The 27,153-nt window shown below is 43.8% G+C and overlaps 2 protein-coding genes across 3 annotated transcripts; one reads left to right on the top strand and one right to left on the bottom strand.

The window, feature by feature from the left end:
* The first annotated feature begins 1,553 nt into the window (after positions 1 to 1,553).
* On the top strand, positions 1,554 to 13,685 carry LOC144332764 (uncharacterized). 2 transcript variants are annotated; one of them, XM_077953506.1, is made up of 6 exons: positions 1,554 to 7,163; positions 7,584 to 7,717; positions 7,855 to 8,054; positions 9,667 to 9,708; positions 10,569 to 10,734; positions 11,672 to 13,685. In XM_077953506.1, exons 3-6 carry the CDS (start codon positions 7,934 to 7,936, stop codon positions 11,850 to 11,852), a joined length of 510 nt encoding a protein of 169 aa, XP_077809632.1. In that variant the 5' UTR covers positions 1,554 to 7,163; positions 7,584 to 7,717; positions 7,855 to 7,933; the 3' UTR covers positions 11,853 to 13,685. The 2 variants fall into 2 exon arrangements, 1 of the variants encoding a protein (XP_077809632.1); XR_013400841.1 differs by lacking the exon at positions 11,672 to 13,685 and having other exon boundaries at positions 2,587 to 7,163; positions 10,214 to 11,186.
* A 631-nt stretch (positions 13,686 to 14,316) lies between these two features.
* LOC144332766 (uncharacterized) lies at positions 14,317 to 21,199 on the bottom strand. The gene is made up of 3 exons (XM_077953512.1): positions 19,387 to 21,199; positions 17,439 to 17,499; positions 14,317 to 14,782 (listed from the first exon to the last, which is right to left on the bottom strand). The coding sequence occupies exons 1-3, from the start codon at positions 19,459 to 19,461 to the stop codon at positions 14,613 to 14,615; spliced, it is 306 nt and encodes a 101-aa protein (XP_077809638.1). The 5' UTR covers positions 19,462 to 21,199; the 3' UTR covers positions 14,317 to 14,612.
* Between the last annotated feature and the right edge of the window lie 5,954 nt (positions 21,200 to 27,153).

Here is a 27,153-nt window from a genome sequence, read left to right as displayed (position 1 = left end):
AATTATACTTTACTTAAGCCTCATTTTAGACAAATTAGACTATGTTAGTTAAGTTAGGAACAATAATATATTCTCGTCACATGTGAGTCTTCTGTAAGCTGTTTTGAAATAGAAGGTTAATAAAAGCTTGGAGGCCTAAACATTCAATTCTGTTCTGGTATTTTCAACATTTATTAACTATTTTTACTGGAGCCCTTCATATGGAGTTTTCTTAGGACATTTTGGTGGTAGTAGGGGTGGTGAAATTAAGGTAAAAAAGAAAAACAAGTTGCTATTTCATTATAGGGTTGGTGACAGAATGAGACTGAAGGGGTAGGAACCAAGGGTAAGGAAATGGGGCAGGCAATTGACCACTCATTGAGAAGATTTTGGTTAAAAAAATACCAATAATAGCACACAAATGGAGTAGCTGGGTAGTGTGACTCGTGGAACTCTGTGTGTGTTGAAGGTTTGACTTAAAACTATGCCCTTGGGAGGCTGAGACGGGCAGATCACGAGGTCAGGAGATTGAGACCATCCTGGCTAACACGGTGAAACCCCATCTCTACTAAAAAAATACAAAAAATTAGCCAGGTGTGATGGTGGGCGCCTGTAATCCCAGCTACTCAGGAGGCTGAGGCAGGAGAATGACGTAAACCTGGGAGGCAGAGCTTGCAGGGAACGGAGACAGCGCCAGTGCACTACAGCCAGGGTGACAGAGTGAGACTCTGTCTAAAAAAAAAAAAAAAAAAAAAACTATGCCTAACAGAAAGAGCATGGGGCTGGGGCAGGGTTGGGGGGTGGGAGGCAGAGGCGTTGTGGGGAAACGCTGAAGGCTGAAGATGTCTGGAAGAGGGTGAGACCCGAGGAAATGAAGTCATGAGATGCAGGGCATGGGTGGAAGCTTTAATCCTGTGATCAGGAAAAAGGAGCAGCTTAGGGGGAAAGGCTTGGTCTTAGAGGCTGGGAACTCAGCACAAGCCTGCACTCTGTGCCCAACAGACCACCCAAAACTCACTTGGACTCAACTCAAGTGTCTTCCCTTCTGAAGCTCTGTGCCCTTAGAATTCAGTTTGGACCAGGTATGGCAGCTCACACCTATAATCCTAACACTTTGGTAGGCAGAGACAAGTAGACTGCTTGAGGCCTGGAGTTCAAGACCAGCCTTGGCAATATGAGGAAACCCCATCTCTACAAAAACTACCAAAAATTAGCCAGGTGTGCTGGCATGTAGTCCCAGCCACTCAGGAGGCTGAGGTGGGAGGATCACCTGAGTCTGGGGCAGTTAAGGCAGCAGTGAGCCATGATCATGCCACTGCACTTCAGCCTGGGTGACAGAGCAAGACCCTATCTCAAAAAAAAGTCAATTTATGCCACATAGATCTGATCATATGCTTTTCTCCTTAAATACTTCATTGCTGTTTTTTTTGTTTGTTTGTTTAGTTAAGACGGAATCTCACTCTGTCGCCAGGCTGGAGTGCAGTGGCACAATCTCAGCTCACTGCAGCCTCCACCTCCCGGGTTCAAGCAATTCTCCTGCCTCAGCCTCCCAAGTAACTGGGACTAGAGGCGCATGTCACCACATCCAGCTAATTTTTGTATTTTTAGTAGAGACGGGGTTTCACCATGTTGGCCAGGATGGTCTCGATCTGCTGACCTCATGATCCACCCGCCTTGGCCTCCCAAAGTGCTGGGATTATAGGCGTGAGCCACAGTCCCCAGCCCATTGTTTTTAAATTATAAAGTCTAAACCTGTGAGCTAGCATGTGAAGCCCAGTTCTGTTTCTCACCACTTTCCTCTAACCAATTCCACTCACTATGCTCTGGCCTTCCAGTGGTTTCAGAGTGTGGTCCCTGGACCAGCAACATGAGTATCACCTGAGAACTTGTTTAAAATGCAAAGTTTCAGGCCCTATCTTAGATTTAATGAATCAGACACTCTGGAGGAGGGATCCAGCAATCTGCTTCTTAACAAGGCTTCCAGGGCCTTCAGGTGCAGGCTCAAGTTTGAGAACCACTGGGCAGGTTCTGCTGAACCACTGACTCTTCCCTCCACCCCACTGTATGACATCTCCCTGCCTTTGCGCATGCTGTTCTCTCTGACTAAAACTCTTTTCTCCCTTCCACTCCTTTTTTTAAAAGTTAAATCAAGGATTATTCCCTCTATACTTCATTTCCTGTTCAGCTCTTTCTTTCCTGATTATGGTGACTGCCACTGTCACCCTTGCATCCATGGAAACCAGTGAAAATGTCTATCATTCATGTGCCATGCTTTGTTGTCCTCATGGTTTATGTGTCTGCCTCCTCAAAAGACAGCAAGCTCCCCAAGGTAGTGACCATATTTGTCCTGGCACAGTGCTGGGACTCAGAAAATGTTCATTGAGTTGACATGTTACTAAAAAGCAAAGTGCAGAGAGGGGAAGGAAGAAAAGGGAAAGTGAAGAGTGTGCAAATGATCAACAACTACCACAATTAGAAAAGCTGTCACTGATTGAGTTCTGTGTGCTGGGTTCTGTGCTAATGCTTCGCAGGGACTGTGTCATTTAATCTTCCCAACAATTCTGTAGGTTTGATTATCCTCAATTAACAAGAGATGGAAATTAAGGCATCGAGAAGTTACAGAATGCACCCAAGTTGCCCCTGGGTGTACATAGTACAGCCAAGATTCACACACATAGTTTTTTCCTCCAGGGTCTATGTTTTTTTGTTGTTGTTGTTGTTTTGTTTTTTGAGGCAGGGTCTCACTCTGTAGCCCAGGCTAGAGCGCACTGGCATGATCATGGTTCACTGCAGCCTTGACCTCCTGAGCTCAAGTGATGCTCTTGCCTCAGTTTCCCAAGCAGGTAGGACCACAGGTGCCACCACGCCTGGCTAATCTTCAAATTATTTACAGAGATGGGGTCTCACTTTGTTTCTCAGGCTGATCTCAAACTCCTGGCCTCAAGCGATCCTCCTGCCTCTGTCTCCCAAAGTGGCGGTGTTATATGAGATAGAAAGAAATTATTTAGGTAGACAGTTAGGGTAAAGTGAGTCCCAGCAGAAAACTTTCCTTCTAACAAAAAGCAGCTCAGAAATAGCTCCCTTTCTAACCTCATGCAATTCAAAGAAATCACTTCTCTTCTAACAAAGAACAGCTTGAAAGATCAGGCTGTATAAACACAGATAAACAACTCAGGCACAGAAGGAGGTGGGGAGTCTCCTAGGTAATCACCAAACTTCACACTTATAAAATGGACCCCAGTAAAAACAGTGGGCCTTAATAAGCACATTCCTTTCCTTTTAGGCACACTAAGATAGGGAAACTAAAAGCGGATTATGGGGCGATGCCTGCAGCTGCAGGAAGATGTCTGGGAACAGACACAGAAATTCTCCCTCCCAGATAAGCAAAACAAAGCAGCACAAAGCAGCACAGACTGAGAGTCTGCCTACATGATCGAGGAGTGAGGTGAGAGCTGATAGAAAACTGCTCTGTGCACATAGCACACCTGGTCCCAACCAAATCTTTGGGCCTCAGTAAGATAAGACACCCCCTCCTCACTAGCCCAATTATAAAAACTCTGACATTTTTACTGCAACTTGGCAACCCGCTCAGGATTCCTCTCTGTGAAAGAGCTGTTCTTTCCTTTTGCCTATTAAACTCCTGCTCCAATCCCACTCTGTGTGTGTGTGTCCGCGACTTCAATTTCCTTGGCCATGAGACCAAGAACCTTGGTATTTACCCCAATCAGGCTGCTTCATTTTGGGGGCCCGTCCAGGATTTGAAGGTGAATTTATTGGAACGGTGAGTAAAGGAGTGGACTCTCTACTTTCATTTCCAAGGCTTCTCATCCCCAGTTGTTATTCTCTCAAAGAACTATAAAAAAATGAGGCATCTGTTGGCTAACTAATGAGTCACAAGGGCTAGCTGCCAGTGTTAAAGACTCAGATGTGAAGCTTGCTGGGGAGGACTTAGTCAATCCCCCAGTGCCCTCAGGGTGCTGGGAATGTTGGCTCTGTCCAAACCAGTTTCCTTTCACGGAGAATTTTGCCATCACATGGGGCTGGAATAGGTCCTGGGGCAACTGAGGATTTCTGGCCAGGGCTACACCCTGGTGTTGCCCAAAGGCTCCTGGACTGACACCAGCCTCCGACTGCCCGACTGAGTGTCGGCCACAAGATTGCCAAGCTTTCCTATTGCAAATCTCATTTTCCTCCTTTCCTTTCGAGGTCACCATGTCTCCCATCCCCTCTCTGTATGCAATGCTGCGGGAATTTTACAGCCCAGAGAAATAATTCAGTTAGGCAGGCTTAGCAACCACCTTAGCAACCAGAAATGCAGGTCAAGGGATTGCTGTTTTTGTGACTTTCTACTGACAGGGGGATTTCATGATCCAGATCTGAAAGGCTAACTCCTAATGATAGCACTTCCTGGGGTTGGGTAGAAGGTTATCTCCCCACCAGTGAACATCCCTCTCTCCACCTAGGCTGTTTGTTCTCCCATGTGAGGAGCCAGCACTACCCAGCTGGACTGGATAGTCCCTCTATGAGGCGAATTAACTTTCTCCTGCTAGGAGGCATGCCATAGGGATAACCTGCCACATGTCAGACTTTCCCTCTCCGTCCCTATGAAGGCCAAGTTACTGCCGGGTATGTCAAAGCTTGCAGCGCCACCTAGTGGAACAGGAATCCTCTCCATTGGCAACCTAGTCTGCCCTTTGCCAAAAGCCTCTAGCTTTCCACTTTTTCTCCCTTTTACATCCCTCTAATAGAGATCAAACCTTATGTCCCTCTGACAGCGGGAGAACTCTGCTTTCAGCAGTGAGGAGAAAAATGTCCTCCAAAACCAAATTTTAGTCTCAATACTCTCTCCATTAGCACGACGGCTGCCATTTGACCCTCATATTCTCTTGAGACACTTATTCTGCTTGCAACTAGTATTTCATCTAAATAGAAAGGGGATTTTCTGTTTGGAACCTAACTGGAACCACCACCTAAAAATAAATTCTCTAGTCCGTTCCATAACAGCAGAGTATAAAGCTCAGTACAGTACACTCCCATTAAGGGGCCTTGCTTAAATGCAAATACATAATCTCTCCCGATACCCATCCATCAAGGAGCCACACAGATCACACAAGTCTGAGAGGTCAAAGGGCAATTATCAGGCAGAGGACTAAGGTCACATGGGTAAGTGTGACTATCCCCATTACTTAGCTACTCTGGGACCATGGTTTGAGGGTCACGCCGGCAACCATGAGGAGGCACACACTGTGCTGGGACCCAGGGACCAAAGAGAGAGAACAGTCAGGGAGACACTTCCACTGTCGTCCCCTCCACCCTGGGTCACACCAAAAAGAACCAGGAGACTGAGGGATGCCTCTCCTCTTGTCTCTTTTCTAGGATGGGTAGCAAGCCATTTTGACTTGCACTCTGCTGGAGTACATTTTGAACTCCTTTGACGCCCAAACTCTGAAGAAAAAGCACCTCATTTTCTTTTGCACAAGGGTGTGGCCTTTTTACCCTCTCAGGAATGAACACACCTGGCCAGCTGAAGGGAACCTTCACTTTAATTTTATCCAGCAATTAGATCTCTTCTGTAGACGGAAGGGCAAATGGTCCAAGGTTCTCTATGTGCAGGCTTCCTTTGCCTTGCAAGACAACCCAGACCTTTGCAAGCATTGCACAACCGAGTCAGCCCTCTTAGCAATCATATCAGACAGGTCTGTGGAGAGTAGTTCCCCTAAGTCAGAAGAGCAAGTTTTGGAGGAGCTATTGGAGGCAGCTTATAAGTGCCCCAGTCCTTCCAGTTCCCTTTATCCAGGGCCCCTTCCAACTGCACCATCAGCTCCTCTAGCTCCACCATCTCCAAAGCTCCCCACTGCCCCAGCTTCACTCCTACCCCTGCAAGAAATGCCAGATGGAAGGGGCACCATTAAGGTACTTGTTCCCTTTTCGTTGCAGGACCTTAGGCAAATAAATGGGCTGATTTCTTGACAACCCTAATAGATATATAGAGGTCTTCCAAAATTTAACTCAAGTGTTTGACCTCACATGGAGGGATGTTATGCTGTTTCTCAGCCAAACCCTCACTGCAGCTGAAAAGCAGACAGCTCTGCAAGCAGGAAAAAAGTCTGGAGATGAACAACATGTTCCCTATAGTAGACCAAAAAGGAAAAGGGGAGATAAGGAAGGTAAGGAAATAACAGAAAAACCATTCTCAATAGGGAGAGAGACTATACCTCTTGACAATCCTGACTGGAATCCCTGTGACCCCACAGATGAATGGAAAGGGAAACACTTTTAATGTGCATATCAGAGGGCCTAAGAAGGACTAGGACCAAATCTCTTAATTACTCTAAACTGTCCTTGTTGAATCAGAAACCAGATAAAAATCTCCCTACCTTTTTGGAAAGGGTGACAGAAGCTATAATAAAACACACCTCCGTGTCTTCCAATTCAATAAAAAACAAGTTCATTACTCAGGCAGCCTTGATATCAAAAGGAAGTTGCTGAAACAGGCCATGTCTAAAAATCTTTCTAGTTTTTCTCACTCTCAAGTTGAAACTTTGCAGTATGTAAATGACACTCTCCTCTGTGCCCCAATCAAGGAAGTCTCAGGAAGGCACTAAGACTCTCCTCAATTTCTTAGCTAAAAGGGAATATAGAATCTAAAAATCTAAAGCTCAGCTCTGTCAAACTTCAGTAAAGTACCTAGGCCTAATCTTATCAGAAGTGTGGGGGATCAGCCAGAGTGGTGACAAAAACTATAGGGAAAGGACACAAACCTTCTGAAAGGTCAGAAGTTTCTGCAGAGAACCAGAGGAGAATGGCTGAAGCCAGCTGTTCTATAACCCAGAGGCAGAGGGCAAGGAGTAGGTACAAGGGAGTGTGGGGGAATTTATCTTAAACAGCTTTGTTTACTTAGGTTGACCAGGAACTGACCTTGGATCATCCCCGCATGTGACATTCTCTGGAAGGGGAACAATAAATGTTAATTACCTGCAGGTTGTGTTGGCTCCAGGTTTTCGGCATTGTGCCTGCACTGAATAAAAGCAAGCAGCTTCAGCTTCTCAGGGCTGCTGTCTGGCCACTAGAGCCAGGCAGTCACCTAGCTGCTCTTAAATTGCATACCTGTGTCTGAGTACTCATTTCATCCATTGGCCAGGGTCTGTGGGACAGACACGGCACTGAAGGAACCAGAGTACCAGGTGAGGAAAAGATTAACCCCGTTTCCTTTAACAGTTAAGAAAATTCTTGGGCATTACTGAATTTTGCAAAATGTGGGCACCTGGGTATGGCGAACTAGCTCATCCTTTATACCAACTCATAAACTCAAGCAGCTCCCTAACTTGGGATCCTAAAACACAAACACTTTAGACCAGCTAAATCAAGCTTGCTTAAAGCACCAGTTCTCAGTCTTCCTGTAGGGAAAGTATTTAGTCTTTACATATATCAGAAAGGAAGAAAATAGCCCTGGGAGTTTTGACTAAGACTGGAGGTCCAGCTCTACAGCCAATGGGTTAACAATGGGGAATAACTAAACTGTTTAACTCCACACAATATAACAGGACTACTGTACTCTAAGGAAAGTCTCTGGCTAACAGACAATTGCCTCCTCAAATATCAAGCTTTGCTGCTAAAGGGATCCTGCAGTCCAGTTGAAAACCTGCCCCTGCCTGAGCCCAGCCACTTTCTCCCAGAGAAAACTGGAGAACATAAACATGATTGTGAAAAAGTAGTGGTGCAAACTGGGGGGAAAATGGTAAGAATCACTGTTTATCTTCTCTATAAAGTTTTATTTATGATAAAGGATTTTCCTAAAGAGCGCTCAGCTTAATCGAAAGTAGATATCAAACCTATGGGTATATTTAAAAGGTCTTTATGTTTTTCTCTTTATAGATCTTGTTTTCCTGGAAAAGGGAATTTTTTCTCAGTCAACTGACTTCTTTTTTTCACTGTGTCTTACCACTCTTGGTGCATGCATGAAAGACCCTGGAATGACTTCTGGTGGCCTGGTACTCCTTGGGAAAACAGAAAAGGTGCCACAAATCCCATTTTGGGAAAAATCTGTTTTCCTCATGGAACCCCTAGAATTCAAGGTGAATAAGTAGTTCTCAAAATCTATCTTTGTCTTCCAGCTTTGCTTGTTTATTAGGCCCTGGAAACTGTATTCCTAGCTCTGTTCTTAAAGGGTCTCACCAGGAGGCCAATAATCCATTGGGAAATTAGCAAATGAAAAATTTTATAACCACTGGATCTTTTTCTGTTTGTGTGGTTATATATGTGTTATGTGTGTAATGTCTATTTGAAAAGAGCTATAATTAATTGGCCTAAGAAAAATAATCACTTAAATAAAATATTTTTAAAGAAAAAGTAAAAGCTGTGGTACCTTTCAGTTCACACAATTTTAATCATCAAAAATAAAAACAGTCTTAGAAACTGTTGGTAAAATACAAATGTCTTCAGGGTGTAAAACTGTGATCTAAATTATGCAGGTCAGATACTAGGTTTGATAAATGTTTTCAGGTTGTAACTGCCTTTTTAGCCTTTAAAAATTGCCAACTTGCCTGCTTCACAACTGGTAAGGCCTGGGAACATATGGAAGTAACCATGCCCCTAACTATGCTGAAAGCAGTCAAACTTTATCTGCATCTAGCACATAATTAAAACAACCTACCAGGTTTTACATCAAAGTTAAAAATTGCTAAGAGTTACCATTATGACATGTAATTGAGACTACTGAACATGGATTTGCATGCAAAGTGTGTGAAAAAATAGTAAAAGCTGTTTTTAATTAAAGATAGGAAGGCATGGAAATATACATTTTGCCTAGAAATAAAGGATTATCTTAAATAAAATAAAGCAGAAGGTTTAAGCAAATTGTAAAAAGATTGTGAAAATTAATCTTGCAAAGGAAACTCTGTGTATGAACATATTAACTAATTTCAAAGGGGTATTATATAGTTTTATAAATTAAGGATTAAAATACAAGCACAAGGTTTTCTTAAAATGCTAATCTTTAGCAAAATTTGTAGAGGGTCATAAAAGGTTTGTGTAAATCTCACCTCATGGTCAAACTGATTAAGATTGAATAGGATTGTCTATAAAGTTTCATTTAAAATCAGGGTTGGGCCGGGCGCGGTGGCTCAAGCCTGTAATCCCAGCACTTTGGGAGGCCGAGACGGGCGGATCACGAGGTCAGGAGATCAAGACCATCCTGGCTAACACGGTGAAACCCCGTCTCTACTAAAAAATACAAAAAACTAGCCGGGCGAGGTGGCTGGCGCCTGTAGTCCCAGCTACTTGGGAGGCTGAGGCAGGAGAATGGCGTGAACCCGGGAGGCGGAGCTTGCAGTGAGCCGAGATCCGGCCACTGCACTCCAGCCTGGGCGACAGAGCAAGACTCCGTCTCAAAAAAAAAAAAATAAAATAATAAAATAAATAAAATAAAATCAGGGTTAACATTAATAGCAAACGAATGCAAGGGTGAAATTTAACATTCTCTCTTGGATAGAATTTTCATGTAATAGAAAGGGCTGATGAATGGTTTTTGCTTTTTCAAATTTTTGACTCATCATTTTGGCAAAACAAAAAACTTATGGTAATCGAAAATTCTATTTCATAATATCAAGTGTTTTAAATGTTGAACATATTTAACAGGCTTCCCAAAAATCAAACTTTAGTTTCAAGGTTGTCTTTCCTAACCCCTAGGTTCTGGTTCTGCACAGGGCCCCTGGAACATCCGGAAGAGAGGTAAATAGGATTAGTTAACTTGTTTAGGTTCATCGAATTGCCAAAATGATGTCTAATACTCTTCAGGTTATATTTTAGGAAATAATATTAACGTATGTTCCAAAACTCTATGGGATGTCTAAGGTTCTAGTGTCTGAATAATACATGCTGTTAATCACAATTAAGGTTGTTATGTTAGGTTATTGTAAGCCACAGAAATAACCAAATTTATCAATCATGTTCTTGACTATAACCACCCTGGACATTTTGTCATTTACAAACAATTGTTGTCTTGTTTGAATCTGCTTCTTTAAAAAAATAGTTTGTAATCGGCTATGGAACTTTAATAGGTGCTCTTAAATGCAGGTTTTTGATAAAAGAAAATGTATAGGACTCATACAAAGCTGAAATGTTTATGAATAACAACCAGACCAAGAGTTAATGGAATGGACTGAACTAATAGAAAACTAAAGCAATATTCTTGATTTATGCTTGTAACACTGGTGATCCTTATTTTGTTTTTCAGAGTCAAAGAAACTTTCTTAAAAGCCTTTAAGAACTAAGTAAACTATACTCCTGTAAACAAGGTTTGGAGCATGTTTGTTTCTCTCTGCCTAGTTCCTCTAAAATTTGGAAATTAGTCATAAGTATTCTTGAATTACAACGATACGGTTATTTGCATCAGTGCAACAAGAATCCATTTTCTTTTGCAACAAAACACAATTGGAAAAACTGGTTGTTTTACCAAGGCTTTCACTGCATAGCTTTGACTTGCAGAGCCAATGAAAGCCTCTTGGGAAAACTGGCTTCATACCTTGTCTACACAGTCTCTGTACAGGATTCCTGACCTGTGGTGAGTAAAGAATGTCACTTCCTAACAGGCCTGGAAACCCCATGCTCCTGGAGCCTCAAGAAGAAAGAAGTTTATCCAATTCACGGGTATTTGAGTGTACAAACCCATGGCTGGGCTTGGCTTCAAAAGGTCCTATCCAAGATTCCTTGTGGAACAGAGTTCTATCAAAGCCAATCAAAAAGGCCTACACAGAGGTAATTATTCTCGCTGCACTTTTTGCAAATAATCAGGCCACGTATAAAACTAAAGTTTATTTTGCAACCATCTCAGTCCTATCATAAGTTGTTTTTAATAAAAATGAGAACTGGAGAGAGAGAAATTATGTTCCAAACTTATCGTACATCTGTGATATGGTTTGGCTCTGTGTCCCCACCCAAATCTCATCTTGAATTGTACTCCCAGAATTGTAGGAAGGACCCAGTGGAAGGTAATTGAATCATGGGGGCAGTTTCTCCCATAGTGTTCTCATGGTAGTAAATAAGTCTCATGAGATCTGATGGTTTGATAAAGGGAAACCTGTTTTGCTTGGCTCTCATTTCTCTCTTGCCACCAACATGTAAGACGTGCCTTTTGCATTCCACCATGATTTTGAGGCCTTCCTAGCCACGTGGAACTGTAAGTCCATTAAACCTCCTTCTTTTGTAAATCGCCCAGTCTCAGGTATGTCTTTATCGGCAGCGTGAAAATGGACTAATACAATCTGTCATTGACTTCTAGTCTCATTTGTTGTTTTTAAATTCTTGTCAATATTTTAAACTAATCATGCTTATTCCTGTAAACCAACCATCAGTCTCCAGCTGTGGCTCAAAGGAGACAGAAAGGAATGGGTAATATAAAAATCTGGAACAGTGTTCTAGTTCTGGGCACTTATCCTACAAATCCCGCTAGGTAACCTATAACCCTGAGGTTTCCTTTTGCGGGGGATGGGGGGGAGTAAGACCAAGGAAACTAAACAAAGGCAAGCCCCAGACACCCACTTAAAACAGCACAACTCATCTAAATGGCTCACAGGTATCAAACAAACTCTGTTGTCATGGTTATGGCCTATAGTGCCTCACTAATAATGGTAGTCTTACATGTATTTGGACCCCATATTCTAAACCTCCTTGTAAAGTCTCTCTTCTCACCTAGAAACCATCAAGCTTCAGATGGTGCTGAAAATGGAGCTGCAAATGGAGCCAAAAATGAAACCACCCTTCTACCAGGGACCATTAGATCGACCCCTGTGGTCGGAGCCCTAGCTGCTGTTCCCATACCACGTCCCTCTCCAGCGGGAAGTAGCCAGAAGAAGCTGTTGCCCAATTCGCCCTAACAGCAGCTAGGGATTCCATTCCTGAGGGGGAAATATGTTATATGAGACAGACAGAATGTATTTAGGTAGACAGGGTAAAGCGAGTCCCCAGCAGAAACTTTTCGTCTAACAAAAAGCAGCTCAGAAATAGCTCCCTTTCTAACCTCATGCCGTTCAAAGAAATCACTTCTAACAAAGAACAGCCTGAAAGATAACGCTGTAAAAACAGATAAACAACTTGGGCACAGAAGGAGAGGGGGAGTCCCTGGGTAATCACCAAACTTCACACACCTACAATGGACCCCAGTAAAAACAGTGGGCCTTAATAAGCACATTCCTTCCCCTTTAGGCACACTAAGATAGGGAAACTAAAAGCGGATTATGGGGCGATGCCTGCAGCTGCAGGAAGATGTCTGGGAACAGACACAGAAACTCTCCCTCCCAGATAAGCAAAACAAAGCAGCACAAAGCAGCACAGACTGACTCTGCCTGTGTGATCAAGGAGTGAGGTGAGAGCTGATAGAAAACTCTGCTCTATGCACATAGCACACCTGGTCCCAACTAAATCTTCGGGCCTCAATAAGGTAAGACACCCCTCCTCACTAGCCCATTTATAAAAACCCTAACTTTTGTTTTTTTTAGACAGAGTCTTACTCTGTCGCCAGGCTGGAGCGCAGTGGTGCGATCTTGGCTCACTGCAACCTCTGCCTCCCAGGTTCAAGCAGTTCTCCTGCCTCCACCTTCTGAGTAGCTGGGACTACAGGCTCATGCCACCGTACCCAGCTAATTTTTGTATTTTTAGTAGACACAGGGTTTCACCATGTTGGCCAGGATGGTCTCAATCTCTTGACCTCGTGATCCACCTGCCTCGGCCTCCCAAAGTGCTAAGATTACAGGTGTGAGCCACTGTGCCCAGCCAGCCCTGACATTTTTACTACAACTTGGCAACCCACTCTTGGACCCCTCTCTGTGACAGAGAGCTGTTCTTTCCTTTTGCCTATTAAACTCCTGCTCCAATCTCACTCTGTGTGTGTGTGTCTGTGACCTCGATTTCCTTGACTGTGAGACCAAGAACCTTGGTATTTACCCCAGACAACAAGGCTCTTTCAGTGAGATTAGAGGCATGAGCCACCACATGGCCAGAGTCTATATACTCTTAACCCTTTGGTCTAAGAAAGGAGGCAGCTTTGGAGCCATTATCAATATTCATGAGTTCGACAAACATTGCCTCAGCAACTCCACCTTGCCAGACTGAGAATACAAATAGAAATGCAGAAAGGGTCGGATGCAATGACAGCTGCTTATATTCCTGCTCTCAAGGAGGGTACATTTTATCAGGAAAGAGAGATCTGTAATCAATAAATATGATTCCTCTAAGAATGTTAACCAAAGATTGTTCAAAGTGCTACTCAGAGCCAGCAGCAACCAGGGTGGATTTGCTTTGCTAGGGATGATGTTGGATTTGGATATTGAGAGAGTAGCATAAGCTCACAAAGCAGAGAAAGGAGGGAGGGAGGAAGATAAGATTCAAGGCAGTAGGAAATGCAGAAATGACTTAAAGGAAGCCTTACCATCTTAGGAAGTCTGGCAAAGAATGACTTGTCTCATGAGGCTGGATTGAGGGATGTTTGCCAGACACTCTGGATCGACTCACTCAACATTTGTTCCCAGTGTTTTGCCTGTTCTGCAGATCTAGAAATAAAGCTACATTTCCAGAATTCCTTGAAGCTGTGGTTCTGGATGTGATTCTGCCAAACAGATATACTTTGCAAGGCCTACCAGTCTGTGGTACGCAGTGACAGAACAGTTATTTAAATTATCACTTGCAGACCAGGCATGGTGATTCATGCCTGTAATCCCAGCACTTTGGGAGGCCAAGGAGGGTGGATCACCTGAGGTCAGGAGTTTGAGACCAGCCTAGCCAACATGCCGAAACCCCGTCTCTACTAAAAATACAAAAATTAGTCAGGAGTGGTGGCAGGTGCCTGTAATCCCAGCTATTCAGGAGGCTGAGGGAGGAGAATCGCTTGAACCCAGGAGGCAAAAGTTGCAGTGAGCCAAGATCGCACCATTGCACTCCAGCCTGGGCAAGAAGAGTGAAACTCCATCTCGAAAATAAATAAATTATCACTTGTAGTCACCTGGGAGAAAAAGTATCCATGGAAATCAAAACGTTGGAAGGTCAAGTGGCTATGGTAATAAATCTTCATGGCAAGAGTGAAGAATTCAAAGATTGTGGGGTTGGCTAGCTTCTTGAATTCTTATGAACATAAAGAAAGAAAAAGGTAAGCATGGAGTGACCTGTAGCATCCCAGATCTGATACCAAATTCTTTGTCAATTAGGATTAGGCACAGCAGCAAGGGACAGATACTCAGAATAACAGTGGCCTGACCAAGTTAGAGGTCTTTTTCTTTTATGGAAACACCAGGGGTTCAGTCTAGGTCCTGCCGCACAGAAAGCCAATCACTGAGACAATAAGTATTGCCAAGGAAGAAGGCTTTAATCACATGCTGCAGCCAAGGTATGAGAGCTCAGTCTCAAATCCATCTCCCTGACTGACTAAACCTAGAGGCTTACATAGCAGGGAAGATATGTAACAATGTTTAAGAAAACAGGAACTAGGGAGGGACAAGGAGGCATCTGGTGAGTGTCAGTTCTCTGATACTTTTTTGAGAGGACTGAAGGTCCTTTCCTGAGAAGGGAACTCAGATAAAACAAATGCAAATTTCAAGCTTTAACAGCAGAAGGCGCCATTTCTATGTTTATCCAAAAACAACAGTTTATGGGACTGTTGGGCCCATTTCATTTCTCACAGAAAGTTCCAGAGGTAGGTAGTCAGGCTGTGGCAGTTCTGCTCCATAGCACCTTCCAGCTTGCTGCTTCTCTTTCCCTTGGGTGTGATCCTCATGTTCATAGTCCACGATGGTAGCCATCATGTCTGTATTCGAGGCTATAGGATGGATAAGGGAGCAAACAAAAAGGTAGGGCAAGGACATGTGTCTGCTCCCTCCTGAAAAAGTTCTTGGAAACTCTCACATGATACTTCTGTTTACATTCCACTGTCCAGAACTTTGTCACCTGGCCACATCTAATGGCAAAACAGAGTAAGACATGTACTCAACAATTGTTATTATTTTAATCAGGAAGATGAAGAGAATGTAAAATTGGGGGGCAATCATAGGATGCGTGGTAGAGAGTGTCAGAGGAGGTAGCTGGGATGATGGGCACCAGATGGGGAAGGACTTGACATGACAAGCTAAGGTGTTTGGACTTTATCCTGCTGGCAATGAAGAATCATCAGATAAGTTTAAACAGCAGAGAGATATAAACTGAGCTGTTTTACTGCCATCTCTGACAGCTATATGAAAGGGTTCTGGTGCAGTAATACCAAGCCCCAGAGACCTGTTAGAAAGCAGTTACCCCAAAATGACTGTTTCTTCAATAAATGGTGCCGGGGAAGCTGGACATCTACATGCAGAAGAATGAAACTAGACCCCTATTTCTCACCATATACAAAAATCAACTCAAAATGGATTGAAGATGTAAATGGAAGACCTAAAACTATAAAACTACTAGAGTAAAACATAGGGGAAATGCTTCATGACATTGATCTGGGCAAGAATTTTTTGGATAGAACCTCTAAAGCACAGGCAACAAAAGCAAAAATAGACAAATGGGATTACATTAAACTGTAAAGCTTCTGCACAGGAAAGGAAACCATCAACAAAGAGGCAACCTACAGAACTGGAAAAAAAATGTCTGCAAACTATGCACTGGTTTAATGGGTTAATATTCAGAATATGTAAGAAATTCATTCCCAGCACTTTGGGAGGCTGAGGCAGGCAGATCACGAGATCAGGAGTTCGAGACTAGCCTGGCCAACGTGGTGAAACCCCCTCTCTACTAAAAATGCAAAAATTAGCTGGGTGTGGTGGCAGGCACCTGTAATCCCAGCTATTCGGGAGGCTGAGGTAGAAGAATTGCTTGAACCCAGGAGACGGAGGTTGCAGTGAGCTGAGATCGCACCACTGCACTCCAGCCTGGGTGACAAGAGCGAGACTCCATCTCAAAAAAAAAAGAAAAGAAAGAACCAGAATATGTAAGAAACTCAAACAACTCAATAGCAAAAAAAAAAAAAAAAAAAAAAAGCCCATATAATCCAATCAAAAATGGGAATAAGACCTGAATAAACATTTCTCAAAAGAAGACATAGAAATATATATATATATATGAAAAAATACTCATCATCAGTAATCATCAGGGAAATGCAAAGGAAAACCACAATGAGATATCACTGCACCCCAGTTAGAATGGCAAAAAAAAAAAGAAAAAGAAAAAATAACAATTACTGTTGAGGATGTGAAGAAAGGAGAACTCATATGCTATTGGTGGGACTGTAAATTAACATAGCCACTGTGGAAAACAATATGGAAGTTCCTTAAAAAGTGAAAAATAGGACTGCCATATGATTCAGCAATTCCACTACCGGATATATATCCAAAGGAATTGAAATCAATAAGTCAAAAGAGATATCGGTACTCCCATGTTAACTGCAGCACTATAGTAAGGGCTTAGCACAATAGCCAAGAGATGAAATCAAGCTAAGTATCAGTGCATGAATGGATAAAGAAAATGTGAGATATATATCGATAGATAGATAGATAGATAGATAGATAGATAGATAGATAGATAGACAGATGGATGCAATACTATTCAGTCATAAAAAAGGACAAAATCCTGTCATTTTCAACAGCGTGGATGAACCTGGAGGACATCATGTTAAGTGAAATAAGCCAAGCACAGAAAGACAAATGATCTCACTCACATGTGGAATCTATAAAAGCTGATCTCATAGAAGCAGAGGGTAGAACAACAGTGACCAAAGGTTCCGGAGGGGATGGGAGTGGGAGGGCAGGGTTAATGGGTACAAAGTTACAGTTAGATAGGAAAACTAATTTGTGGAGTTCTGCTATATAGTAGAGTGACTATAGCTAATTAACAATGCATTGCACATTTCAAGATAGCTAGGAAAGAAGACCTTGAAAGTTATCACAAAAAATGATAAAGGTTTGAGGTGATGGACAACTATTCTGATTTGACCATTACATTATATATATATATATATATATATATATATATATGTATTGAAACATTACACTGTACCCCACATACATGTATACTTATTATCAATTATAAATAAAATTTTTTAATGGAAAAAAAAAAAGCAGTTGCCCCAGTCCAGATGAGAAGTGATGAGAGCCTGAAATAGGGCAGTGACAATGGGATGGAAGCAAGAGAATGGAAGGGTGAGATATGCTAGGGTAGGAGGGGACAGACTTTGGTGACCATTAGACAATGGAGGTGAAAGAAGAGTGTGGAGTTTAGGCTGACACCAGCGCTTTTGGCTTGAGCAGTTTGGTAAATGACACTGCTACTAACCAAAATAAAGGAATAAGAGAGTGAAGAAGGCTGCCGATAGCGAGCAGAATGTGATTAGTTTGATTTGGAATATGTTGAGTTTAAAGTGCCTGTTGTGTGGAAGATGTTTGGCAAGCAGAAAAATACACGTGTCTGGAGCACTGAAGAGAAGTCAGAGCTGGAGGTACCAATTTCGGAGGTGTGCGGCTCTAAGTGACAGCTGCAGCCACAAGTCTGAGATGGCCTGACCTAGAAAAGAATGAGGGAACAAAGTCAAGGATGAAGCCTACGGAAGCACCAATGTTGTGTGAGTCTTCTGCAAAGTCCTTTCTGATGGTAGCTTCTTTGAGAATCGCAGTTCAAGAAATCTGAGGCTGCAAATGCACGCTGTTCCCAGACATCCAGGACCTGGATCAAAGATTTCCATTTCAAGACAATATAAAACTGCTAAAGGGTTTTTCTTTCCCTGGTTGAAATACTTTAACACCAACTAATTTCAAGTTTGGAAAGAAAGTCATATTTAAGGTTGAGGTTGTTATTTCTACTCTGTAATACAGTAGAGCCTGTGCCCAGAAAACCTCCTGCCTGTCTCATCCTCCACGGAGCTTCCTTGTATTTATTCTACCAGGCTTGCGTGCAGGGACAATGTCAGCAGGTTGACATATGAGCTACGCGTTGCAGGCATTGACAAATCAGGAGAGCTCTCCTACAGACTGCATGCCCTTTTTATTGTTTTTCTTTTTTTTTTTTTTTTTTTTTTTTTGAGACGGAGTCTCGCTCTGTCACCCAGGCTGGAGTGCAGTGGCCGGATCTCAGCTCACTGCAAGCTCCGCATCCCGGGTTCACGCCATTCTCCTGCCTCAGCCTCCCAAGTAGCTGGGACTATAGGCGCCAGCCACCTCGCCCGGCTAGTTTTTTGTATTTTTTAGTAGAGACGGGGTTTCACCGTGTTAGCCAGGATGGTCTCGATCTCCTGACCTCGTGATCCGCCCGTCTCAGCCTCCCAAAGTGCTGGGATTACAGGCGTGAGCCACCGCGCCCGGCCTTTTTATTGTTTTTAAGGCATGAGAAGATGAATGTTGTCCTAGTATCTGCTTCAGTTCTAGAAAAGGTTAAAAAAATTGTTTGTATATAGTACACCTTTCGTTTCAATTGATTCTTACTGTGCTTCGCCTCAACTCATTTAAGTTGTTGGCTAGTACAACCCACCTTCAAAGCATTGCTTGCTTGAAATTCAATGATTATAATTCGAAAGAGACTTTAGGCCAAAGAGTATGATATCAAAATTCTCTGTTCGTTGGGTGGTCACTAGCAGAGTGCCTTCAACAGACAAGAATCCAAGTAAAAAGACCTTCAATTATAATACCTAGAAAGTACTGTACAACTCAACGGAAACAAAAACAATCTCATCTAAATTAAAGTAGTATACTTATCTAAATTCAAAAGTGTGCTAGCAGGATTCGTATAAGATCCCGGAATTAGTATGAAGTCAGTCAAATATCTAACATTTCTCACCTCAATGTTCTTGATACTGTTCAATGATACTCAGTATCATGGCCCTAAAATGTTAAAGACTAGGTCCCATCAAATAAAGATTCAATGATAATCACTGGGCTATAGTGACGAAGTCAGGCAAATGGGCAAAATGCAAGTTGGTAACAACATTTTCATTTTGGAAAAATGAAAAATTAAGGAAAATATGGCAAAATATTCTATAAGGTGAATTTTTAAGAGACAGTCCTTTATTCTGAGATCATGTCCATTTCTTGTGGTCAACATGTCTTTCTTTTGTAAAAAGAGTAGTGCCAGTAGATGGCAGGTTCCTAACAATTTCATTTGACAAACTAAAAGCTGGCATTCCATGGCCAATTCCTAAAGTTGTTTTGGAATTTTACTTGTTGGTGAAATGTTAAAGTCTGAGAATGTCCCTGGAGTAATGGCTCCCTGCTGCTGATCATACTGGCTGGTGAAGTAGATACTCTACAGGAACTTACTAGAAATGGTTGATCCACAAGGAATGAAAGGCTTACACAGGGCTCTTGTTTGTTTCCTCCCTCTGTTACCAAAATGTTAAGCATTTAATTTACCTTTAAAATTGTGATTAAACAATACATGTATTTAAAATAAGTCACTTACGTGTACAAGGTCAAACCAGAACACCCCTGCCCAGCAGCACACCCAACAGGGTAGTCTCTCAGGCTTTGCACACATGCTTCTCACAAACACCCCACTGCAGGCTTTGGTTTAGGGTTCCATGTGCTAAGAATACAGCATCAAAGGCTTTTCTGCTGGGAAGGAAAGGAAGAGACTTGTAATGTCTATATAGCTCCCAAAGACAAAAAGACTCTAGGTTGATTAGAACAAGCTTCAAATCCGAATTTGGGTTTTCTGCCTTCAAAAATCAAAGAAAATTTTCAAAATTTCTTTTGAAGACTCAAAAAGAAACAACGTGGCTGGGCACAGTGGCGCATGCCTGCAATTCCGGCACTTTGGGAGGCTGAGGCGGGCAGATTACTTGAGGTCAGGAGTTTGAGACCAGCCTGTCTAACAGGGCGAAACCCTGTCTCTACTAAAAATACAAACATTAGCTGGGCGTGGTGGTGGGCGCCTGTAGTCCCAGCTGCTTCAGAGGCTGAGGCAGGAGAATCGCTTGAACCCAGGAGGCAGAGTTTTCACCCAGCCCAGATCACAGATCATGCTCCTGCACTGCTGCCTGGGCAACAAAGCAAGACTCCGTCTCAAAAAAACAAAAACAAAAAAACCAAAACAGAAAAAAAAACACACACAAAAAAAACAAGACAAAAAGAAAGAACGCCCCTTTGTAAAGGTTTTTTAATCCACAGAGACTTGATAGCGTCATCATTGTGTTTGTTATTTCCCAGAAGCCAGCAGGGAACGTTCTCTGATTAATCTGCTCCTGGAGGTGGTAAAAATACAGGAAGTAGCCAAGGGCATTATAATCATTAGTCACTGAGATACAAACCTTCAGTTCTGTTACCAGGGGACCTAAAGTGCTGCTTGGTGTGGGTGGGAGATGATGGATCTCTCCGTGCACGATAAAAAGACTCTGAGCTGCCACCGTGAGTTAGTCTGTTTATGTAGAATGAGGACAGCCCCAAGAGTAGATGGGATTTAAAAATAGTAACAATTCTCCCCCAACCCCAAATACACCATTTCTGAATGTTGTAGAACATTCAGGAAACAAGAATCATTCATAATTCTACCCCTAGAAGTTACCAATGTTAACATTTTGATTAATACTGTAAACAGAAAAATCAGTCTGTAAAATACCTGAAAGAGAGGTTTAGTCAAGCCAGTATGAGTAACCTCCGCCCCCGGAAAACACAACCCAAGAAGCCTTGAGTAAGTGGTCCCGAGGCAGCCGCATGTGTTTGATTTTATACATTTCAGGAGGGCAGGAGTTACAGGCGAAGATGGAAATCAATACAGGGAAGGTATACATTAGTTCAGCAGAAAAGGCAGGCGATCTTGAAGCAGGGGGCTTAAAGATGGAAGCAGGGGTTTTATAGATTACAGGCAGATTCAGAGATTTTTAAAATTTGCATTAGAGGAGTAAGGCTCTAAAACTTGGAGTCAGCAGAAAGGACTTATTTTTTGTTTTTATTTATTTATTTGAGACGGAGTCTCTGTTGCTAGGCTGGAGTGCAGTGGCGCAATCTCGGCTCACTCCAACCTCCACCTCCCGGGTTCAAGCAATTCTCCTGCCTCAGCCTCCCAAATAGCTGGGACTGCAGGCGCCCACCACCACGCCCAGCTCATTTTTGTGTTTTCAGTACAGACAGGGTTTCGCCATGTTGGCCAGGATGGTCTCGATCTCTTGACCTCGTGATCCGTCCGCCTCGGCCTCCCAAAGTGCTGGGATTACAGGCGTGAGCCACCGCTCCTGGCCGAAAGGACTGATTTTTTAAATATACACACGTTATTTGGATTTTTCACAACTACATACTATTACGTATTATCTCCCTCCCTCCCTCCCTCTCTTCCGTCCGTCCTTCCTTCCTTTTTTGCAAAACCAGCGCAGTCACTCTTGGGGTTTTGGGGGCAATGGGATCTTGTCAGGCTTAGCCGCTCCCCTGGGCGCGCGCTGGGTGAACAAGCCGCCTCCGGGCGAGGGTGAAGCTCCAGCGGGGAGGCTCTGAGCGCAGGAGGCTGGCCAAGAGGGGTCCGCGGCAGCCCAGGCCTGCTCCGCGTGCTGTCCTGGGCTACTGGTATCCCACCCCGCGCTCGACGAGGCTGGCCCGCGGCGCCCTCTGCAGGGAAGCAGGTGGCGCACGCGCGCTGGGCGAGCCAGTATTTGTGACGGGGTGCCCTTCTGGTTAGGGTAACAACTGCATCCCCGCTTCACGGCGTACAAGGTGCCTTCCCCTTTGCGCTGGCTCTCCCACGACCCTGGGAGGGCTCATGTCCTCCACTGGAGAGGACGCTGAGAATCGCCCTTCCTGCCGAAGGGCGAGAACGCACCGGCGCCCGGCTCCGTAGCGCCCTCTGCCGGGGCCGAGGTGCGGGGCTCGCGGGCGACCCAGTGAGCCGGCAGGGTGGGCCTCAGATCCGCCTATCCCCGCGGGAGGAGCTGACAACCGGGTCATCCACGCGTGGCTTCCTGAGACTGGATTATGGCTATTTCCCACCTCCTCACCACTCCCTCATTTCCGTCCACCTGTGTGTGTGTGTTTCTAAACTAAAACCAATTATTTTTTTCTATTCTCCAAAGTAATGCTTATTCATTATAAAAATTTTGGGTGGGAAGAAAACACAGAAAGCATAAAAAAGAAAATCAAATACCTTTAATCTCATCATTCAGAGATAAACACATGTTTAGGTATTTTCTCCTAGTGTCTTTTTCTATACACAATTATATATGATGATAAGTATATGTTTAAACCAACTAGGCAATGCTGTTGAGGAGTCAGGCCCGGTGTCAAACTGGCTCCGTTGAAGAGAACACAGAACGTCCAAATGGCAGGGAGTAGGGGCTCCCCGGCCTTAAAAACGGGGCCTTGCTGCTTCTTGGTTTGATAAACTGCTCTGGTTCCCAAGGAAGCTTGTTTTTTCCTCCTCAGCTGGGGTCTCCTAAGCTGCGGTTACCCGTTGGCTGGGGGTAAGTAGGTGGCGGTGGTCAATGGGGCCCAGGAGGAAGAAAACTTGGTCTCAAAGTTCACTTTCATAACTAGAAGGCTCGGGCCGGATGCCGTGGTTCACGCCTGTAATCTCAGCACTTTGGGAAGCCGAGATGGTCAGATCACTGGAGGTCAGTAGTTCAAGACCAGCCTGGCCAACATGGTGAAACCCCATCTCTACTAAAAATACAAAAAATTAGCTGAACATAATGGTGGGCACCTGTAATCCCAGCTACTCAGGAGGCTGAGGCAGGAGAATCGCTTGAACACAGGAGGCGAAGGTTGCAGTGAGCCGAGATGGTTCCATTGTACTCCAGCCTGGGCAACAAGAGCGAAACAACGTCTCAAAATAAAAATATAAAAAACTAGAAGGCTCAGAGAGAGTATTTCATCATATGATGGAACTTCAGCCCCCATCCCAACCCCTGGAGCCATGCTTCTTCCTGCCGAGTTTCACTGACCATGTGCCTGCCTTCCTAGGCTGTGAGTTCCTGACTGCGGGAACACTCTGGGCCTTTGCACCTTTTTCCTTCACCCGGCAGAGTGCTGAAGCCTCTTTGGTCACTGTCTTTGTCTTTTTTTTCCTCCACACAAACACTCTTTCATATAGTCGTGTTTCTGATTTGCCAATGTCACCCCAGATAAGCACACAAGCTAAATGGAAATGATGTGTTTGCTTTGCACATGCTGTGTCAAAACAAAGCATCCCCGTCCCTTCCAGCTAGACTGGGACCCCTAAGTGACACTCTTCCTTATGGAAATTCTGAACCTGCCCCTCTCTGCGGGATGTGGTTAGAGTTTGGATTACAGTCGTTGATTTGGGAGTGGTGTATCTACTTCACTGTTTACATGTAGCATCCTAGGCTCTGCTTCTCTCTGTCTTTCTCTCTCTCTCTCCTTCCTTCCTCCCTCTGTCTGGTCGTCTGCAGCCTGGTGGAGGCTGAGGCAGAGAGAAGAGCCTGTAGGAAAAAACCCATCTGTGGTGGTGATGATGATGTGGTGTGTGGAAGTACAAAGTCAAATTCTCCAATCTTTCTGTCCCCATGAAATGAAGTCTCTAGTGAGATCAACATTGCTCAGCAATGCTTAGTAGAGTATATTTTCCTGTGTGGAAGCATGAGGAAGGGGTACATTCCCCTTCTGCTTGGTAAAAATAAAGGCTTCAGGAAGTATTGGGTTGGTGCAAACGTAATTGCAGTTTTTGTCATTAAAAGTAGTGGCCAAAACCGCAATTAATTTTACACCAACCTAATACAAGCCAGCACCTGGGTGACACTGGTAAGACTGGTGGACCATGCCTGGTCTGGCCAGTTTGCCTTTTTTATAGAGTCAGCGAGCAGGGTAGAAAGTCTGCAGCATTTGGTTAAAGGCCCAGGTTCTTCTTAGGCTACTTACTAGCTATGTGCTTCTGAGTAAATAACCTAACCTTGCTTAAGCTTAGTTTGCTCATCCCAAAAGGATATAAAAATATTACCTGACAGTTATGTTTCCTGATTGCTGTGGGATTCAAATGAGCTGGAAGGAGGGAAGTTGTTGTCTTGAAGCTGCATTTGTATATTTTCTAAACTTGATAGCATTACACCTCCTTACATTTGATTCTCCCAAGCCTCCTGGGTAGCTTGATGGAGGAGACATGACAGAGCCTGACTGCACATAATGGCAGTGACTCACATTTGCCCAGATTTTGAGCTAGAATCGTCCTTATTGCAGTTGAAAAACTAAGCTTAGAGAGTTTGAACAACTTGCCCAAAGGATCACAGTTTGGCCATGAAAGGGCCAGTACCAGAATGTAGCACATTTTAGATGGTTCTTGCAACATCTCCAATAGAATATGGGAAAGGAGTGTTCCTTGAGATTACCCAGGGCATGACCGTCCCCTTGCAAGGGACACAGAGAAACGGATGGATGATGTCAGACTCTAAGTGTTCACTAGTGGAGAGGGTGAGACCATTATTCTCTATGCCCTTAGAATCTTTTTCTCTTTAATAATGTTCTTCACATGCCATAACAAAGCTGAATATGCATTTAGAAGCCTTTTGAAAATTTTGTAGAGTGAAATTTCAAAATAGACAACTTAATAGGCTGCTTTTATGTTAAATGAGTCACTTAAGATACAAGTTCTCTCTACATTTCTCAGAACTGGTGGGATGATTATCTCTCTCAGGGACTGTTTAGACAGAGATACTCTGACCTGAACCTCTGTAACTATTAATTGACCAGTTTGATGCTCAACACTTTCTGGTGCAGCTTTATTTACCAGTTTCGAAGCCTAAATCCTGAGCTGAGTGGGGACACAGAAGCAGTTTTTAAGACGTGGGTACTTATACTTGACCCCATAGAAGATGCTCATCTAATTCTGACCTGGCTGAACAACCAGTATGAATTTTTCCGTTAAGTCACATAGTTTACATCTTGCCTTATTCTTTTTGTTTGTTTGTTTGTTTGTTTTTTGAGACAGTTTCCCTCTTGTTGCCCAGGCTGGAGCGCAATGGCACGATCTCGGCTCACCACAACCTCCGCCTCCCAGGTTCAAGCAATTCTCCTGCCTCAGCCTCTTGAGTGGCTGGGATTACAGGCACTCACCACCACACCTGGCTAATTTTTTATTTTTAGTAGAGACAGGGTTTCTCCATGTTGGTCAGGCTGGTCTCACACTCCCAACCTCAGGTGATCTGCTTGCCTCGGCCTCCCAAAGAGCTGGGATTATAGCCGTGAGCCACCGTGCCCGGCCACATCTTGCCTTATTCTTATTTGTGCATTTTTTGGCTGTTTAAAAAGTATACACTCAACCATAGGAGAATTGCATCCCTCCTGTTACCCTAATTTGGCATATTATCCTAAAGGGCGAGGGCAGACTCACCCCTTCTAGGATCAAACTGGATTGCAAGGACACCTATCCTCTGGCCCCGCTACACCCAAGTTTCTCTTGGGATACATATGAGTGAAGAAAGATAGGCCGTCTAAGCTTGAAAATAAGAAGCAGGAACATTTAGAGATGACTTTTGAGGACAGGATAAGGTGAAATAGCTCACCTAAAGTCGGAACTTTCACATTAGGATTTATTCTTCTCTTTCCCCAGGTGCAGAGGATGATAAACAGCTTTCTCACTGCCCGTGCTAAGTGTTCATTGTGTTCAGAGGTGAGTCTTGCAGGCTGTGGCTCCTGTGACTATGAGCACAGATCAAGGACCAGTTTGGACACCCAGCCACCAGGAATAGAGCTCAAGCCACCATGCAGTTAATTGCTGTAGCTGAATCAATGTGTCCAGACAAAATGAACTATCTAAGATGACATTCATGTGCACACCATGCTGGCCCTGAGGGATAGCCCTTTTGCTCTAGACTACTTCGAGAACCCCTTTTCCGAGCTCCCTTTCTGACTGCAGTTGGTGACAGTGGGGGAATAGAACTTTGTGGGGCACAAGGACATCGTGCGCGTGATCCTGTCCTCAGGGAGAGAAGAAAATGAGGCTCCCAGAACAAGCCTCGCCAAACTGAGCCAATGCTAGCTCCATTTACCCAGATATTAAGTTAAGCCAAATATATGATACAATAATTCATCTTCTGAAAATTCACTCTCAGCCTTGGGGAGCTGCGAATAGGATTTCTGCGAAGGTTATTGTTTAAGGAGAGAGCCTTCCTCTCTCCAGTACATATGAGCAGGGCAAAAGGAAGGTAGGGCCTGGAGGCAGCATTTTCAGAGCTTCTACTATCTCTCCTGCCGTCAGCACTACTGCCCCCATTCCCCTCACTTTCCTTTGTAGTTTATTAGCGAAAAAAGGGGTTTCTCAGAAGGTGGACGTACATGCACAGGCAGCTTCCAGAAAGTAAATACTCAATACAACTCTAGTATCCTGATTTGGGGCACCTCATTTCTGACCACCCTCCCCCAGCCAGGGTCAGGCAGCAATGGGTTTAAGTTAACTATTTTCTGCAGGAATTCCAGGAGGAAAGCTTTAGACAACTCCTTCCAAACCTCAATGAGAAGAATACCCTGTGACTTCAGTGTGGAAGTGATCAACTTCAACCTGCAGGTAAAAAGCTGCTATGGTTTGAATGTGTCCCCTAAAAGTTGTGTGTTGGAAACCTAATCCCTCTGTTCTCATAAATCGATTAATGGTGGCTCCGCTCTCATGAATGAATGGATGTCACCATCATGGGAGTGGTTCATTATTGTGGGAGTGGCTTCGTTGTGAAAGCAAGCTCTCTGTGGCTTTCTTGCCCTCTTGCCATGTCATGCCATCTGCTGTGTTATGATGCAGCAGGAAGGTCCTTACAGATGCCAGCACCATATTCTTGGACTTCCCAGTTTCCAGAACTGTAAGCCAAATACACTTTTTTTTCTTCATAAATTACCCAGTCTGTGGTGTTCTGTTATAGCAACAGAAAATGGACTAAAACGAGAGTCATCCAGTTCTGGAGAAAACCAACACCAGCAATCCATCAGTAGCCTGTGATCCAGGGACATGTGGGATGTAGAGTTACTTCATTGCCATTACCATGGTCTCTGAGGTGGTGAGCTCTGGGCTCCTACAGGACTACTGCGGTGGGTCATTTCTGTTTTTGTTTTGTTTTTATTTAGCGGGTCATTTCTTGATAGCAGTCTTGCATCTCAGGTGAGTGGTTTTTTCCTCCAGTCCTCACCTGGTGATGTTTATGTGCACAGCACACATCCTGCATACTAATAGTTAGACCATATCTCTCTCAAAAAAAAAAAAAAAAAAAAGAATAAACTGTGATTGTGTAGGAACAACAGTAAGGATATG

This window comes from Macaca mulatta, chromosome 1, assembly GCF_049350105.2.
Source record: "Macaca mulatta isolate MMU2019108-1 chromosome 1, T2T-MMU8v2.0, whole genome shotgun sequence".
NCBI lineage: Eukaryota > Metazoa > Chordata > Mammalia > Primates > Cercopithecidae > Macaca > Macaca mulatta.
The sequence above is the reverse complement of the archived record's forward strand: the minus strand, read 5'-3'. Positions and strand labels throughout refer to the sequence as shown.

What these genes read in the sequence shown, in the direction of transcription:
- LOC144332766 (XM_077953512.1), bottom strand. Translation starts at nt 19,461, where the DNA reads ATGTGTGCAAAGCCTGAGAGACTACCCTGTTGGGTGTGCTGCTGGGCA. An exon ending in TCTGGTTTGACCTTGTACAC is followed by an intron (nt 17,500 to 19,386) that starts GTAAGTGACTTA and finishes ATTCTTTTCTAG; the next exon opens with GTCAGGCCATCTCAGACTTG. An exon ending in GCCGCACACCTCCGAAATTG is followed by an intron (nt 14,783 to 17,438) that starts GTACCTCCAGCT and finishes TCCATCCTATAG; the next exon opens with CCTCGAATACAGACATGATG.
- LOC144332764 (XM_077953506.1), top strand. Translation starts at nt 7,934, where the DNA reads ATGCATGAAAGACCCTGGAATGACTTCTGGTGGCCTGGTACTCCTTGG. An exon ending in TGGAACCCCTAGAATTCAAG is followed by an intron (nt 8,055 to 9,666) that starts GTGAATAAGTAG and finishes CCTAACCCCTAG; the next exon opens with GTTCTGGTTCTGCACAGGGC. An exon ending in CTGGAACATCCGGAAGAGAG is followed by an intron (nt 9,709 to 10,568) that starts GTAAATAGGATT and finishes ACTTCCTAACAG; the next exon opens with GCCTGGAAACCCCATGCTCC.